The 17,248-nt window shown below is 44.8% G+C and overlaps 1 protein-coding gene across 11 annotated transcripts in view; it reads left to right on the top strand.

The window, feature by feature from the left end:
• add3a (adducin 3 (gamma) a) overlaps nt 1–17,248 on the top strand; it is a 96,742-nt gene that overhangs the window by 55,652 nt on the left and 23,842 nt on the right. For 7 of the 11 annotated variants that reach the window (XM_080463516.1, XM_080463517.1, XM_080463520.1 and 4 more), the window contains one exon: nt 7,768–8,014. In XM_080463516.1, the coding sequence (XP_080319642.1) occupies nt 7,820–8,014 (195 nt within the window). In that variant the 5' untranslated portion in view covers nt 7,768–7,819. Of the gene's footprint in view, nt 1–1,828; nt 2,239–7,767; nt 8,015–17,248 lie in introns of those variants that run through there. The other 4 variants (XM_080463511.1, XM_080463518.1, XM_080463512.1 and 1 more) reach the window with 1 other exon arrangement.

Here is a 17,248-nt window from a genome sequence, read left to right on the forward strand (position 1 = left end):
CCCTGAAGAGGGAATCCCGTTCAGATTCACTCAGAAAAAGCTTTGCAATGTTAATTGCTTTCTGTCTTTCCACCGTTTCTCCATGTGGGCAAAAATATGGTTCGATGTATAAGAAAAGTGCTGAAGTATTAATCTTTTTTTATCTAAGATCATTTCCTGTTTACAGTTTTTGATGGTTGTCGGTGGTTTGGGGACAAAGAATCTGAAGCTCGTCAGAAATACGTTTTCTGTGTTTTAGTTTCACTTGTTGAGGTTTAATGTCTCTCATACGCATTACAGTGACGCCCTGGTCTGCAATAACTATCAGCTGGATTATTCTGTGATCGGCTCATATTCACCACATAATTATATACATCCATGGAGTCGAGGTATTTTTATGAGTATGCTGCGGTTTTACTTAAACTCACAAAGTCACAGACAGCAGTTTCATCACTTTCAGCTGGTTTCTGATGTTCAAGCTGGAAGAAGCAAAGAAAGTGACCAAACAAACACATTTTAAAATACGTGGCCAAAGAGAGGAATGGAGAAAACATGCGGGAAGTCGTTTTGAGGTTTTCAGAATAAATGAATTTAAAATGACAAGATATTGAAAATACCAAATGGAAACATGTCATTCTGCTTTTAAACCCACTGCATGAAGGGAAAGTGTTTTTTTTTATATATATATATAACCAGCACAATGGTGGAACAAAACGTTAGAAGCACTGCCTTGATAATAATTCAATAAGTTTCAAATCATTTCAAAATGTAATAACTGCAGCCTATAATGTCATAATACATACATAGAACTGCAGTTTGTTAAGATAAAAGATTTGATGCAGGTTGTTTATTTAAAATAGGTGTAGGAGATGATATATTCATATTGCAGCATTGTTGAATTATGGTTTTACTATTTTAATACATTAGTTATTATGTTATTTCCTTCAAAATGACCCAAAGAAGTAAACTATTGTTTGTTAAACGCTCTTTGCTTTCAGTTCAGCAAAGTTTTGTCCCTGTTGTTTCAATATTGGAGCTTTTACTGTCAAAACTCTGATCTTCTGATTTTCTTTCACACTAAAAGTATAGATCGGTTTCATCTTTCAATAAACGTCTGATAAAACCAAAGTGTAAGTATAATAAGCTGCATCAGATCTGACAGTAGTGAGATCAAATCAACCGGAGCGAGACACTGGAGGACAGACAGTTGCTGTGTGGTTCGGCCTGACCTCTGACCTCTGACCTCTGACCTCTGAACAGGCCTCGAAAAACATGACCGTTCTGTTGTAAAGTCGTGTTTTCGATCTCGGCCTCCTGAAAAGCATTTAGTGTTTTGGTTTTATCAGAGAGACAGATAACATTGATTCAGTGGGGCAGTAAAATAGGACGGGGGGGGGCAGGTGGTTGTGTGGCTGCAGTTACTCTCCCGTCAGCCAAACTCATAAACACTGACCTTTAGTACAGTCGCCTGGAGGGGTAGGACAGAGAGAGAGAGAGAATAATCGAGGAAGGAGAGAGAGAATAAGGGAGGAGGGAGAGAGAATAAGAGAGGGAGAGAATAAGAGAGGAGGGAGAGAGACGGGATTGTGGAATGTGGGAGAAAAAGCAGAATGTGTGAATGGATCAAAGAAAAAGAAGACAAGAAAAAAAGACGAGAGCGAGAGAGAGAGGAAAGAGTGATTAGTGAGCGAGTCTGAGCTCTCATTGGTCCGCCGGCGTGTGTGTGTGTGTGTGTGTGTGTGTGTGTGTGTGTGTGTGTGTGTGTGTGTGTGTGTGTGTGTGTGTGTGCGCCTCCAGCAGTGGGCGGGGGATTAAGCCTGCATCACGTGGTCCCTTTAGCTTCTTTTCCACACAAACACACACCCTCATTCGCTGAGGACAAACACACACACACACACATACATATCCTCTCTCTCTCTCACACACACACACTCACAGCTGTTGGTTCATCTCTCTCTGATGAGCGCCGGGACTCTCAGGCTGCAGGAATCTGGTAGAATGTGCTGGACGGGGCAGCGTCTGCATGCAGACCTGGACTGACCGCTGGACTGACTGACTGGCCGGCTCTCACGCTCAGTTCGCTGGTGTCCCGCTCTTTCTCGTCCTCTCGCCTCTCGTCCTCTTGCCTCTCGCCGGCGGCTGAACGGTTGGAATCTGAGCCCGGACGGCGAGCGACAGTGAAAAACAGAGACATGTGTTTGGCCTCAGCCGCACACCAGCACTGCCTGCTCTCTCCCATCCACTGAAAGGAAACTCCAGGTTGGTGCAGCTCGGCTGCTACGCTGCTTCTCTCCTCACTTCCACTTCCACTTCATTCTACATTGGAATGTTTTCTTTTTTTTTTTATTCATTATGACAGATTTCCTTCCAGCATTTTTAGGACTCCTTCATTTCTTGTCTTTTGTCTCTGTGTTCCAACCAGATGCATTAGTACCAAGGATTAAAATCCCTAAAACTGATTTGTAGTTTTAGGGGAATTCCACATTATCACGGTTGCCTGGACACACACACACACACACACACACACACACACACACACACACACACACACACTGTGTCCTGTGGGTAGAAAAGTGGAGGCTGTTTGCAAGAGGAGACACAGCTGAGCGTCAGTCAGTCGAGGTAAAAACAAACAAATCATCATTCAGTTTAGGCTTTAAAACAAAAACATCAAGTTAAGATCGCTGCATTTAAGTAACAGTGGAATTAAATCGGCTGTTTATGATTCATTGCAGGGGCCAAATTCTGCTTTTACATTCATTTTTTGCCGCCCCCCCCCCCCCCTCAAAAAAAAAAAAAACTATCCCCGACTCCCGGTCAGACGGGCTGCAGTGTAAACGCCGGCGTGTTGGTGGGCTGGACAGGAGCTTTCCTCATCTCATACTGAAGCTGCAGGAGGATCTTATAAGCTCACACACACTCTCCTTTAGTTTCACTGCTCGATCTGTCATGCAGGCGTGTTTAGACAGGGAACACACCTACTCCTCTGAGTGTGTGTGTGTGTGTGTGTGTGAGTGTGTGTGTGTGCTCAATAATAGGGTTTACAACTGCAGGTCACCGTGTGCTCGCTCTTTAAAGTGTGTGGATATAATTAGCCACGTACAGATTCTTTCCGGGTATTGTTGCCATCGGGGTTGTAACACAACCTAAAAGGCAGTTTGTCTATTTTTAGGGGTGGCGGAAGCCTCCGGGCAAATAATGAGGTGTGTGTACCAGCGGAGTGGGATGGCCTGTTTGGTAACTAAACCTACATCGTGGCTCTTCTGGACTCAAACTTCTCGTCACTGGAGATGATGAAAACAGACGCCTGAAGGTCCCGCATCACGTATAGACAGTAAAACACCGAGTGGCTCGGTACGCAGTCATGTTGCTTCTGCAATGTAGATACCTGTGCTTGGAGGCACTCAGGGGGAACCTGTAAACTCCACACATCAGCTGCCGCTGAGCTCAGAATGGAATCAGACTGAGCAGTTTGATAACCAGTAAACCAGCGTGCAGCTTCAATCCCATATAAACAACTTGCATCTCTTGTACTTAAGAACATAAATATAAGAGCTGAACCACCTGAAGGTTAAATCTCTCACAAGTTGTTAGTTTTTTATTAAATCTATTTGTTTACTTTTAAGGGACAAAATACATTAATCTTAAAGAAGAGATGCTTTGTACCAGATTTAACCGTGGCGAGTTTCCAGGAACTCAACACTATTAAACGAGCAGGAACAGACGACAACACACATCATAGATATAACCTACAGTAACATTAATACATTATTAACATCAGCAAAAAACATTAGACTTTATCACCTGGTTTCCTGAAATTCACACAGAGTAAGATCAATTTTGAAGATATGTCAATGTTGTGATGATTCTTATTGGCTGAATATTTAACATTTGTGACTGTTTTAGTTTGCAATCTCTTCTTATTTAGACGAGACCAGTAATGTAAGTCATTTTTGTGACGTTTTTCATTTACTTCATTGAGAAAACCTTTGAAAATAATGATCAGATGAAGCAACATGTCATAACAAGTTTAGTGAGAGAGAAAGAGGGACAGAGCGAGGAGGGGTCACCAGAGGTCAGAGGTCGTGGTCACCTTGCCCGGGGCGGCGGTCGCCGTCTCGCACCCTTCAGTAAACACCGCCGGTCCGGTCCGGGCGCCACACAGTCTTCCGATGCTGTTCTACAGGGGAACCTGCTGTTCTCCGGGGGAACCTGCTGTTCTCTAGGTGAACCTGCTGTTCTCCAGGGGAATCTCCTGTTTTCCAGGGGAACCTGCTGTTCTCCAGGGGAATCTCCTGTTTTCCAGGGGAACCTGCTGTTCTCCAGGGGAATCTCCTGTTCTCCAGGGGAATCTCCTGTTTTCCAGGGGAACCTGCTGTTCTCCAGGGGAATCTCCTGTTCTCCAGGGGAATTTCCTGTTTTCCAGGGGAACCTGCTGTTCTCCAGGGGAATCTCCTGTTCTCCAGGGGAATTTCCTGTTTTCCAGGGGAACCTGCTGTTCTCCAGGGGAATCTCCTGTTCTCCAGGGGAATTTCCTGTTCTCCAGGTGAACCTGCTGTTCTCCAGGGGAATCTCCTGTTCTCCAGGGGAACCTGCTGTTCTCCAGGGGAACCTGCTGTTCTCCAGGGGAACCTCCTGTTCTCTAGGTGAACCTCCTGTTCTCTAGGTGAACCTCCTGTTCTCCGGGGGAACGTGGGCTGAAAATGTGTTTAAAGGGGAATTAACGTCCAATCTTGTGTCTCTGACTGAAGCTGCTGTGAAGCGTGAAATCTGAATTGTAAATGTTGACGCTGTCGAACAAGGATCAGATTTCATTCATACTAAGATTAATTATATACACACACACACACACACACACACACACACACACACACACACACACACACACACACACACACACACACACACACACACACACACACACACACACACACACACACACACACACACACACACACACACACACTCCATGGATTTATCTGGCAGTGACCAGACTGAGATGGTTCAGGCTGAGGACAATGATCCATTGACAGAGACGGCAGGGTGCGGTGGTGGTGGGGGTGGAGGGGGTGGTGGTGGTGGTTGTTAAGTTCATGCTGGGGGCTGCTGGAGTTGTGGCGGGGCGGGGTCATGGTGTTGAACTCATGTCTGTCCATGTGAGATTGATATTTGGAGAAGCTCCATCTGTTGCATTTGGACTCAGAATTTTACTCGTATTTGCAGATTTCACTTCTATGAACACATTTTATGATTTTTTATTTATTTATTTTTGATGTAATAGTGTAGAAGTTCTCTCCTCTTCCTGAGCCTGTCCCTGTCCAGTGAGCAGAGCACTGCAGGCTCAGGTCTAGATCAGGTTACATAACTCTGTCCTTCAATTAAAGAGGATTTCTGGCTTTTATTCATTCCTATAGGATAAGTCACAGATTTGGGGGAAGGATCAGGTAGATGGTGAAAGATCTCAGTGGATTATTAGATATAGCAGCAAAGTACAAGCAGTACTTATCTTGCTTGAATCGTTCATGATTGCAGGTGAACGTGTGAAAGTTTTCAGAAATGTCTTAACACTACACAGAACATTAGTTCATCTCATTCAATCGACCAATTATTTATTTATTTATTTATTTATTTAACACCAAATGTCTCACAAACAAAAGTATGTGAAAATTACAATCTTGTAAACAAGCAGTAGTTTCTCATTTATTATGATACAGTTATCAGTTCAAAAGATATTAGAATTGTGGTTGTTCTCAGTCGTTGCACATAGTTTTAAAAACATGGGCGTAGATTCCCTGCTGGAGTTAACTGACCTATTAGAAGGAGAAATACATGATGGATGTTTGAATATCAATTTGGGTGAACACTTATATACATATTTAGGAATAAGTTGGCAAATCTACTGAATAAACATATTGAAGTGATATTTAACTCTTGCAAAGGAATCATCTAGAAATCTGCTTCTCATGTTTATATCCAATGGAGGTATGAAAACATGAACTAACTCTAAGAGTTGATGGACCATCGTCTACGGTGGTTTTTCATGTTAAAACAAACATTATTGCCCCCAGTTGAAACGTTTTATTGTAAAATGTCAAATGAATGAGATGTTCCAGGATTTTACGGGGGATATAAGTAGGAACTGTGTTTGTGATGAGCCATCAGAAATATTCTTCTGCTTTCTCTCCTCCACTGTTGCACCACGACTGTCGTGCGAAGAGTCACAAGAGAAAGGAAATCCACTGAAAGTGGAAAGTTTGAGTTTGTTTGGTCTGCGCCTCCTCCACACGCCGAGCTGCGTTTCATCCCACTAATCTCAACCATCTTTATAAGTGGCGTTTGACCCCAATGAGTAGCTTAGCAGCTCGGGTCAAACCAGATCAGCTCTGCGGCCCCCCGGTTCCTCCGGCGCTGGCCCGGCGGCGGCGTACCGGAGGGAGCCTGCTGGCGGAGGAGCCCCTGAACTGTGATTCCCCTCCTGTCAGGTGACCACGGGGTTTCTGAAGGCGGGAAGCAGCAGGATCTCCTGTCTTAAAGTCCTTCTCGCTCGCTCTCATTCCTCTGCTGCTTAGGCCAAGACACCATCTGGTCGCGATCCCATAAGCCCCGCCTCCTCCTAATACACCATCAGCTTAACCGAGCAGCGGCTGCGCATCCTACAGTTGAATATCTTTTTCATCTTTTCTGCCTCTTCCTGTGATTTGAGGTGTTTCATCCTGGCTGAGGAGGTCATCCTTGTTTGTGTGACAGTAGTTTGTTTGCCTCCGTCACCCCCCCAACCACCCCCACCCCACACTGAGAAGGTCAGTCCTTTGTGTTGCGTCGTTCTGTGGCGGTTCCTGCATCCTGCTGACGGTTTGTAGTGCCGCCAGGTGACCTGGGAGTGAAGCCTCTCGCCAGTCCGGCCCTGGACGTTCAAACAGAACCTCTGCTCGACTCCTCGCTTGACCCGCCTGGCGCCTGCGTGACTCGCCGTGTGAAACAAGCCCGTTATTTACATTCAGCCACACTGCAGCGCCTGTTTGACTGAGTGTCATCTGATAAGAGATCAAACATTTTCATTTGTTTTTCGACCCCTGCATTATATTCACTTTCTATTTCGAGTATCTACTGAATTATTATGAGTAAATAAAGTGTAACTTCTGTATTAGAAATATTAGAAATGGACAAAGTTGGTGATGTTTGAGGCCCAATCTCCATCTCTCTTTTCTTTACCAATGAACCTCCTATTATTCAATAAGCTGAACCCTGTAAACACTTGGAATAATTTATATATATATGCAACAGAAATGTTATTTTTTTTCTGTCATTTAAAACCAAAAGGTTAATATTTTAGATTTATGACACATATTCAAGTATTTCAAGTATTTTTTAGTTTTTATCCATTTCTATTTCAAAAATACAGCATTTCAGAAGATTTTATAAGATCAGATGTTTTTCCCTCTCGGTGCCTATTGATCACAAATAAAGTCACTCCCCATGAGGAATGCACCAGGCCTGAGGCATGGGGCCAGTCCCTTATAATTAATTGCTGGATGATGAGGATAAAATCTTCCCCACTTACACTTTAAATCATGATTTTCCCTGAAACGTTGCTCAGAAATCGAAAGAGCTTTTGGATGCAATGAGGCTTTGTATCTCTGAAGGTGTTTTCATTGCTTTTATTTATTGTTTTTGTTGCATAAATGTTCTTGATGTTCTTGTCTGGTCTTGCGCAGCGCTTTCGTCATCTTCTGTTGTTTTGAAGTGTGTGCATGATGTGCTCACCTGCCCGTCTCTTTGCTCCCTCAGGTGAGAGGCGAAGCGGCAACCAGGGAGGTGAAGCAGTGAGGTGAAAGCAGGCATGAGTGCAGACGGCCATCAGGGGGTGGTGACCACTCCTCCTCCGCCCAGCGGGGGCAGCAAGGAGCGATACTTCGACCGGGTCGACGTCAACGATCCGGAGTACGTCCGAGCCCGAAACATGTCGCCGGACCTCCGGCAGGACTTCAACGTGCTGGAGCAGAAGAAACGCGTCACACAGATACTGCAGAGCCCCGTAAGTCCAGCAGACGGGAATATTTAGACTCACACACACAACAAATTCACAACACGTCCGCCGGCTGCTGTCAGTAGATGAAGACATTGAAATAACTCAGCTTATAGCGACGCCAAGCAGAGCACTCTAGTCTGGTGTGGCTTTTTCTCTGTCGGGAAAGCGTTGTGTTGACGTTTCCGCCACACATTGGGTGAGAACGCAGTCAGTCGTGACGCTGATCTGATGATTGTGGCCGAACGTGGCAGCAGGTGAAGCTCCAGGCTGCAGGGTGGAGCCGTGACATCACTGCACAGCAGGTGAAGCTCCAGGCTGCAGGGTGGAGCTGTGACATCACTGCACAGCAGGTGAAGCTCCAGGCTGCAGGGTGGAGCCGTGACATCACTGCACAGCAGGTGAAGCTCCAGGCTGCAGGGTGGAGCCGTGACATCACTGCACAGCCGGATCGACTTTGATTTGCTTTCTTCAGTGAGCTCAGACCTTTCATGAGGAGATCGTCATGTCCCACCGGGCTGCCTTAGGAAACAAGACAAACAGGTTTCTTAGATGGATAAAGAACAAACAAGCTGTTAGGTTATTGTTTTCTAGACAATAAGGAAAGAAATGCTGATTCACGGCACAGTTGAGGAATAAAGATGACGAACTGTAGACTTCCTGTTTGGATTATTCCTCCTGTTTGTCCTGATATTGTGACACGGAGCTCAGAATCACTGCAGTCAGATAAAACCTTCATGAAGCCGCATCCAGGATCACTGCTGAAGCTCCTCCAGCTGAGCTCAAGTGTTCACGTCAGGTCAGATCTTATTGAAACAAACAAGCCTGAGAGCAACTTCCAGCCAACACAAGTAATGTTTGGTTTTCTTTTCCTGGGGGCTTCAAATTCTTCAGAAATACTGCGGCGGTACCAGCCAAGTGATAAAGGATGACCAAACAAATCATTTATTCCAGAAATCCTGGTCCTGGAAAGGCAGATTTGTGGATATTGGATGTGTTTTGTGGGTTTACCTGTGGCTGCCAGGAGACCGTGTTGTGCAGGTGATTCTAACAGGGACGTGAAAACAACAAGAAATCCATGTTTTTAACCAGTAAAACTACAAAGTTCGGGCAATTTGGTCTTTTGGTCACAAATGAGTGTAAATAGATTATTGGATTTCTTTAGGAATCCATTAAACTCAGTTGTAAATGTTTTTGCATTACCTTTGAATTCTTTATTACATTTTCTGCATAACAAAGTGATTAAAAACTTCAGTTGTTGCCCGGCACTATTTCAATGTTTTCACTGAATGTAACCTGACTCCTTCAGGACCTCAGATCGTCCTCATTGTTCTAGTTTTTTATTGTTTTCTGCACTTTGAACAGTTGCAACACACTGAGATTTTACAACATGTTTCAGTATTTACTCAGCACTGTTTACTGAAGGCAGCCACTCATTCTGTGTTTACTATGGGAGGGAGCTGCACGGTCTCTGCAAACATGTGCAGACTGCGAAGATTTGTAATTTAAAAGGTTATCCTCAATAGTACTCAGACAACATGTCACATAATGTAGCCGTCATTTTCAGTTTAAAAGCAGCATCACAGTTTTTCTTTCTGATGCACTGAATGTTTCCTGTCGTTACTTGCAGCAGCGACCCGCTCCCACTCTGGAGCCGTGACGCCGGCGGCAGGGAATTAGATCAAACCTGCATCATGCAGCCGCAATATTCAAGATATTCTCTGGATGCACTTGTCATTTTCCTCTCATGATGCAGGGTTGAAAACGTTGGTCTCTTTACCTTTTAGCTTCATTCACATGATGGTTTCAGTGTGCAGTACTTTACTGCAGCGCCACATGACGCACAAAGATCACCGCATGTATTTCTGTACAACGAGAAACTATTTCACAGTCTTTAGTACCTCGGCTCCTCCAGCTGATTCCTCTGGATCTGAAAAGTTCATCCAATTGAAAATGAGCAAATATTTTCCATTAAATGCTAATCTGTCGTTTCAGATATGTAAAATATGGGTTTATGTCTGCCTCCTGTTTTTACTTGTATTTCAGGATTTGTTCAAACGTTTTTTATTACAATCAGTTTCAAACAGATTCAGGGTCAAAGAAAAGATGAAGTCAAACAATTTATAGACGATTTTCATGAATAAATCTTCCTCTCAAGTACAGTAATACAGTACGTGTGTGTGTGTGTGTGTGTGTGTGTGTGTGTGTGTGTGTGTGTGTGTGTGTGTGTGTGTGTGTGTGTGTGTGTGTGTGTGTGCGTGTGTGTGGTTGATATCTGCTTGTCGCTGCTCGGCGGTTTGGTCTGTTCTTGTTTAAGCTTTAAATATGATCCACATTCTGCACATGCCCGGCGTGGATTTGTTGGCGTGCCGAGCTCGGCGCCAGATGTTTGAGAGGGCAGGAGCTCTGTGCTGCTGGGGCAGGTTTCCACTTGATACCCCGCTGGGGTCGGAGCCAGAGGCACCGTGTTGAGAAGGTTCAGAGCAGGAGGGCAGCTGCAGAGCTTGGGGGGCAGTTACCGAGTGTGTGGGGCAAACCATCGCTGGTATTTCTTGTGGCGTGTCTCGGGAAGGCTCCGGTTACTGAGCGAGAGTCACAATGTGGAATTCGAGCGGGACGTGTGCGTGACTTCGATTCATGTGAGCTCATGATTTTACAAGTGAGCGATGGTAGACGGACGCGAGCGCAAAAACCAAAAACTTAATTGGAAACGGTAGAAGAGGTGAACTCAAAGTCACTTTTCAGTTCGAGTCTGGTTTCAAACAAACGACATGATAAAGTTCGAGATGAAGAGCCTGGACGCTACGACATCAGCTGAATCGGAGGAAGTTGTAACGTGTTTGTTTACCTGCTCGTCTTATTTCCTGGAAGTTTTCAGAACAGAATTCGGTGTGAAAAAGTGACGGGAGGATGAACTGAGAGCAGGAAGAGTTTCTAAACTTAGACTTTCTCCTGCAACACGAACATGTAGGACAGGTGGAGTGTCATACACACACATTAATAACCAGGGACATATCCACTGTGAGGCGAGCGTTCACCATAAAGCGTTCTAATATGATCAAATATGATGTTTGATTCTTTTCTTACTAATCATGAGTCACTGAACGACTTTTATATCGAACTTCACAGATCAGTCATTTGTCGTTTTTGTCCTGAAAAACATTTTCTTCTTCCTTCACAAAACAAATAATCTTTAATCTTATACTTTATTTCTGTTTAATCCCTTTTACATGAAATACCTTTAGCGCCGGCCGACTGAAGCTGCATTTAATTACCTGTAATAACAGTTATTTTCTCCCGGCCGTCGTTATTTACAGCCGCGTCACGCAGTGTGTTGTGGTCACGCCATGTTGTGTGTTTTTCCCGCCTGGTGAGTCTGACTGAACCAAGCGTCTCGGGCGCTGGTAACAGGAGGCTCCCTGCTGCTCCCTGCTTTTTTAATCAGATTCAACAACAACAAATGTGTAACAGCAGCAGCACGAGGCTTCATCTTCCTCTTCTTCTTGTCCCGTTTGTTTCTCGCTCTTTTTTTTTTTTCTTTTAACGTCAACAGCTGAACACGTGTGTCTCTTTTCCCTCACTTTATTTTGTTTCCATACCCGTGTTTGGGGCTGGAGCGGCGGCTCCAGATTACACGTTGCAGTTGCTCAGATGGCAGGTTGTGTTTCGGGCCGGACCGATATAGACGAGGCGGGACCGAATCCACTCGTCTCCTTCATGCAGCTGTTTACCTCGACAGGCCCAAGGCCGAAGCTGAACACTGGAATATTGGAGCACTGTTACACCCGTCAGAGTTTTTCATATTGATTTGCCTAAATGCAAACAGCGAGAAACAACTTCTGTACATCTCAGGGCAGCAAATGTTGAATTGAGCTCAAGTGTTTTTCAATCGTTCTTGTAAAAACAGAAATTCTCCCCAAAATCAAGAACATAAACGATAAAGTGTCAAAAATTAACTTTCATTTATTGTTATGGATTGTTTGTTGTTTTGTCTCATTGGGAAGAAGAGACTAGAGTCAGGAGGGTTTTGTTTATTATGGAAGACAAATCCTTTCATATTGTGTGAAATTAAGATTTTGGTTGTGAGACCTTGAGAAGGTTTTCTGTTCCCCAGATTTTTCTTGTGTCTTGGTCATTATAGATGTGAGATGATTTCTTCAGGATTTTGCAGGAAAATCACAAAACAATATACAAACTAGAACATGGGTGTCAAACAGGAGGGACGTTCACCAAAACCATCCAACCCGGCTTATTGAACCACCAAGCAGATTTTCTTTAAAACACATTTCTTACACACAACACAACACAAAGCCATGCTGTCAGGATATATTGATATATTGATATATTGATATATTGATATATTGATATGGGGCTAATTTTCCCAGTTTGGCCCAGTCTGGATGAAACTGGACTGAATGTGGCGCCTGAACTAAAACAATCCTGGATGTACATTTTGACTAAAAGGTTTTACCGGTTTGCCTTGTGTTGAGAAGGTGTTGGGTTTGTAACTTCTGTCCAAGGAGCATCCTGCTCTTGCCGCCCGCCGGCGGCGACTCGTCTAGTTGGAGGGAAGATGGATGGATGCTGGTGATTCTGCAGCAAAGACAGAATTAGGATGTCGTGACTCGGCCGCCATCGCAAAAGTCCGAAGGGTCAGAAGCCGTGAGGCGTACGAGATTAAACCGGATGAAATTGAATTTGAGTGCGCTTCCACGTGTTGTTTCTATTTTCAGCGTCTTCACTCCGCTTGCTTCCTTTTATTATTTCTCCTGCTTCTATTCTCTTCTCCCCTCGCTGGCGCGGCGCCAGGTCATCGTCTACCCCGATGCTTTAGCTGTGTTCAGTGGTAAATTCACTCAGTCTCACTTTCTATGGTCTTGTGGTTTCCCTGGGAGCACACACACACACACACACACACACACACACACACACACACACACACACACAGAACACCAGAGGGTGATTTACATCGCTCGGAGGTTCTGTTGAGAACCCCCTCATGTGAGGCAAATGTCACGGCTGCTCTTTATTATGTTTTCCTTTTTTTCTTTTCCAACTCCTGAAGGTCTCGTTTGGAGGAACATTAGAGGCTGAACTCTCTGGAGACTATTTCCCAAACCACCAACTTTCCTCCGCGAGCCGCGTCTGGCCAGCTGTGTTTCCGTTTGGCATTTCACAACATCTGCTGGGAGTTACACTTTGGTAGAAACCTGCCGCGGCGGCGCCGCACATGCTGAAGACGTGACGACCCTGCGCAGCTTGTGTCGTCACTTTGGGCGGATCCTTGTGGCCAAACACAGATTGATAATGTTTGGTGCTGTAGCTCCGCTGACACTCCTCTTTATTGATCATTTCTTCATCATTTCTCAGCATTGATCTGGTCTTTCCAGTATTTCCACGGTGCTTTACCAGGGGGGCGGCTGGGGCTCCAGATTGGGGGGGGAGGTCAGGGTGGTGACCTGTGAGCTCAGATCCTCGGTCTGCTTTTCTAACCTTTTGGCCACCGATTCCCCACCACGGGGGGGTCGCGAAGGCCTCTTGATTTTAAGGGCTATAACATTTGTTTATGTCTTGAAAATAGGCGAGTCGGCGTTTAATGCATTCATGTCATAAAAGTACTAAATTTAAGTGTTTCAGGTAAAAGTGTGGAATGGTCCAATGAACTGGAGTGAAGCGTTGAAGCTGGAGACTCGACAAGCACCGGGTTGTGTTCTTGCTTTACCACCTCCTAATTACTCGGGGCTGGTGGTTTATTGTCACTATTATCTTAGAGTTCACATTATGCACCGTGCCGTGTCAGCAGGGGAAGGGCGCCGAGTTTGTGGAGCCGCTGCAGCGGAGAACTGATTTCACTCTGACTCAGACTCTCGGGGATCAATATCCTTGGCGAGCTCCCGGGGAGGCGCTCCTCCACTTTGTGACGCCCTGAAAGAGCAGCATTGTGCTGACATAGCTGGGGAGCTTGTGTCTGAAATTACAGGCCTCACCTGGCCTCTGTTTGTGCACCTGCTGGCCTCCCGGCCAGCTTCTCTGTGTCTGCTGCTCCTCATTCAGTCGGTTAAGAGTAATGAGATTCGTCACAGATTGATCCCGTGAAATGCAGGTCGCTCTGTTCCTGCAGGTGAGCTGTGATGCAGTTTGGTACCGGTGAGAAGGTAATCCTAACCCGCCACCTGAGAACACAATGTTGACGGTTCTGAGGAAGCAGGACCCGACAGGTGATACTGCTGAGGCCTAGTTAATGCTTTGTCCACCGCAGTTTACTTGGAAATGTTGCGTCCAAGCTTCACTTGTTCTGGGTGGAACCCAGATAAAGACAACCTGCTTCTTCTTTCTTTTTTTTTTATATGGACCTGCTCATCGTCTCCTGCAGTGAGTCATAGAAAGCCATTATTTATTTCACATTGAGCACATGAGGTCATGTGGAAGGAGTGACACAGATCTTCTTTGAGGCCACGAGCTGCAGGTGAAGTCATGAGTCCGTCTGTTTCAGTGAAGGAATGAAGACAAGTTTCCATTGTTCCTTGGAGAATGTGACTCAGATGATGAGGAATAAGCATCTGCAAATGTCATTTTGTTCTACAAACTCCAAAAGGTCAGACGGTCTGAGAGGAATCGCAGGTTATCTGCCTTGATGTTGATGTGGAACAGCAGAAGCTCACAACCCAGAGGGCAGGTTTCCCTCTTTCCTCCCAGTAAGAGATGTTTCAACTAAATGAAGATGACCGAGTTCATCAAGTCGGGAAACATTAAACACCGTGTCCTCAGTTCCATGACTAAATTAGAAAAGGAGATATTTGATTACATTTTCAGCAGTTTAGCTCAGTCAGCTGATTCCTCATCAATCGTAGCCTTTTTATTTGTCTTAGCGGCTGTTTGTTGTTGTTTCTCTCCACATCCCAAACATACAGGCATGTTTTATTTGGATTTAATCAGAGTTTGCTGAACTAGAGTTGCATTCTGAAAATCCACATTTAAAACCTGATATAATATTATCATCTCACCTGAGGAGCTGACGGCAGCGTTTTGTGAACTGAATGGATGTGAAGCATTTTAGCAGATAACTTAATGGACGGTTGTTGGATTTATATGTTTGTCAGGAAGCTAATCTGGTGAGCAAATATAATAAAAGTAAGATCGCCGTCCAGATCGCCGTCCTGAACCTGGGAAACACTCAGCAGCTTGGAAAGAGACAGTTTCAGACATTTCAAATACTTTGCATGTGTTCTTCCTCAAATGGGCCATAATTTATTTGAATTCCTCTGAAATGAGTCTCGATCCAACCTGCAGCTCCGTTTCCAGAGATTATCCTCGGCTGTTCGGGAACAGTCACATAAACTCTTCCTCTTTTCTCTGACTGGATCAGGACTTTCAGACCTGATTAGTCCAGCCGTCTGGCCTGACAGAGGTTTGTTGTTGTTTTTCTCCTCACAGATGAATAAGCTGTTTCTGTTGTAATGAAAGCACCGTCACACCACAGCAGCTAAAATATCACATTTAACACGTGATGGTTTTTTTTTTTAACTGCATGGCTTTACAGAAACATTAATGATCCACTTTACGTCGCCGGATTAAAGTGTTCAGATGATGGGAATCAAATCCCTGCTGTCATAATCTTCTCGGGAAAGCACACACACACACACACACACATACAGCACGGCTGCTGTTATTCTCTTGTTTTTCTTCCACCTCAGTCGATCATCTTCTGCTGCCTTTTTCTTTTTGTGAATTTCAGCTGAAAACAAGATGAAGTCGAGCTTTTCAGCCTCTTTCAGCTCGTTGTTTTGTTTTCTCAGTGGTGTCACTTCACCGTTGTGATCTGCTCCCTGCTGATGTTTTCAGTCTGAGCAGCTGTTTTTAAACCGGTGGATGGAGGTGATCGTGCAGCTGCTAGGAACTCACATGTTTCCCTCCGTGGATCAAAACATGCTCGAGTTTCCAGAAACAAAACCTGCTCTGTTAACATGTTTGTTGATACGCTGCGTTAGGTGGACTTGTCAGGGTGGCTTGATGAGATTCCCCTCCCTGTGGCGAGTGTGAGGCGAGCGGACACTAGTGGGAACTCTGTGGAAACAAAGAGTGTGGCGGTGCAGTCGGGACCTGGGACTCCACTGGCCGCCATCCGGCTCCAGGAAGCTGCGCCTGCAGCTCCATGATGGTCCTGTCAACTGATGGCACAGCGCTGACACTCACAACAGCAAGGCAACACAAAAGGAGCCCCGACTCTTCCTCCGTCAGACATCCGCCACAGACCCGTTGCCACAGAAAACTCGCCACCAGAGATGGAGGAATGTCTGGCGGCGGCTCAGAAGCAGCAGTGCTCCGGGTCCGTGTGCTTCCCGGCAAAACAAACCCCCCCGCATGGCGGTAAAACCAAAGACCCTGCTGCAACGCTGTGGGCCTGTCTCCGATGACCTTTTATTGGATGGATAGATGCAAGGATGGACGGATGAATGGATTCTGTATTGCTCTCTTGAGAGAGTCAAAGTGTCGGCATTAAATATACATTAATAATAAATCCACTGCAAAGGTTAAATACCAGAAGTATAACTAGTCTCTGACAAATAAGAAGCAAGAAGTGGTGCAAAATACATTTTATTTAATTTTTTTGACGAAGGTTGTAGAAAGTTGTGAATGAAAACTAGTACACTTACTTAATAGATCCCATAATAATGTAGAACTAACAACAACTAAAGTACAAAGTAGACGAGACGCTGATGAATCCAGACTGACAGGATGGAGCAGGAAGTCACTGGTCAAGCTGCTTTTCAATTCACTATCAACTCTGATCATCACAAATGAATGAATGAATATTTTTATGTACGAGTCATGCACACGTGTGGAGAGCAGCAGAAATACATAAAGTAGACCTGAAAACATCTGGAAACAAATATCAGCTAAAAATATTATAAAGCTCCAAAGGATTTACACGTTATTTTATAATTGACTACTTTATGAGCCAAATCAGACTCTGTTATTTTAACCAATGACTTTACGATCGATATAAAAGTTTACCAGATGTTATAACGTCGTTATCAGATAAGGGAAAATTGAGTCAACCTGTGGCTGACACAAAGAAATCACTGTATGAGTACACAAAAAGTGAAGACGCGGATTCAGAAACTCCACTGCTGAATCATGAAAACCCAGAGTTGAACCAAAGCTGAGCGACGACCAGCGAGGCGCCGTGTTGACTTGAGGTTTTAATGTTAAACTAATCTGGTTGTATTGTTGTGGGAGTGT

Source organism: Lipophrys pholis (genome assembly GCF_963383615.2).
Source record: "Lipophrys pholis genome assembly, chromosome: 5".
Lineage (NCBI taxonomy): Eukaryota > Metazoa > Chordata > Actinopteri > Blenniiformes > Blenniidae > Lipophrys > Lipophrys pholis.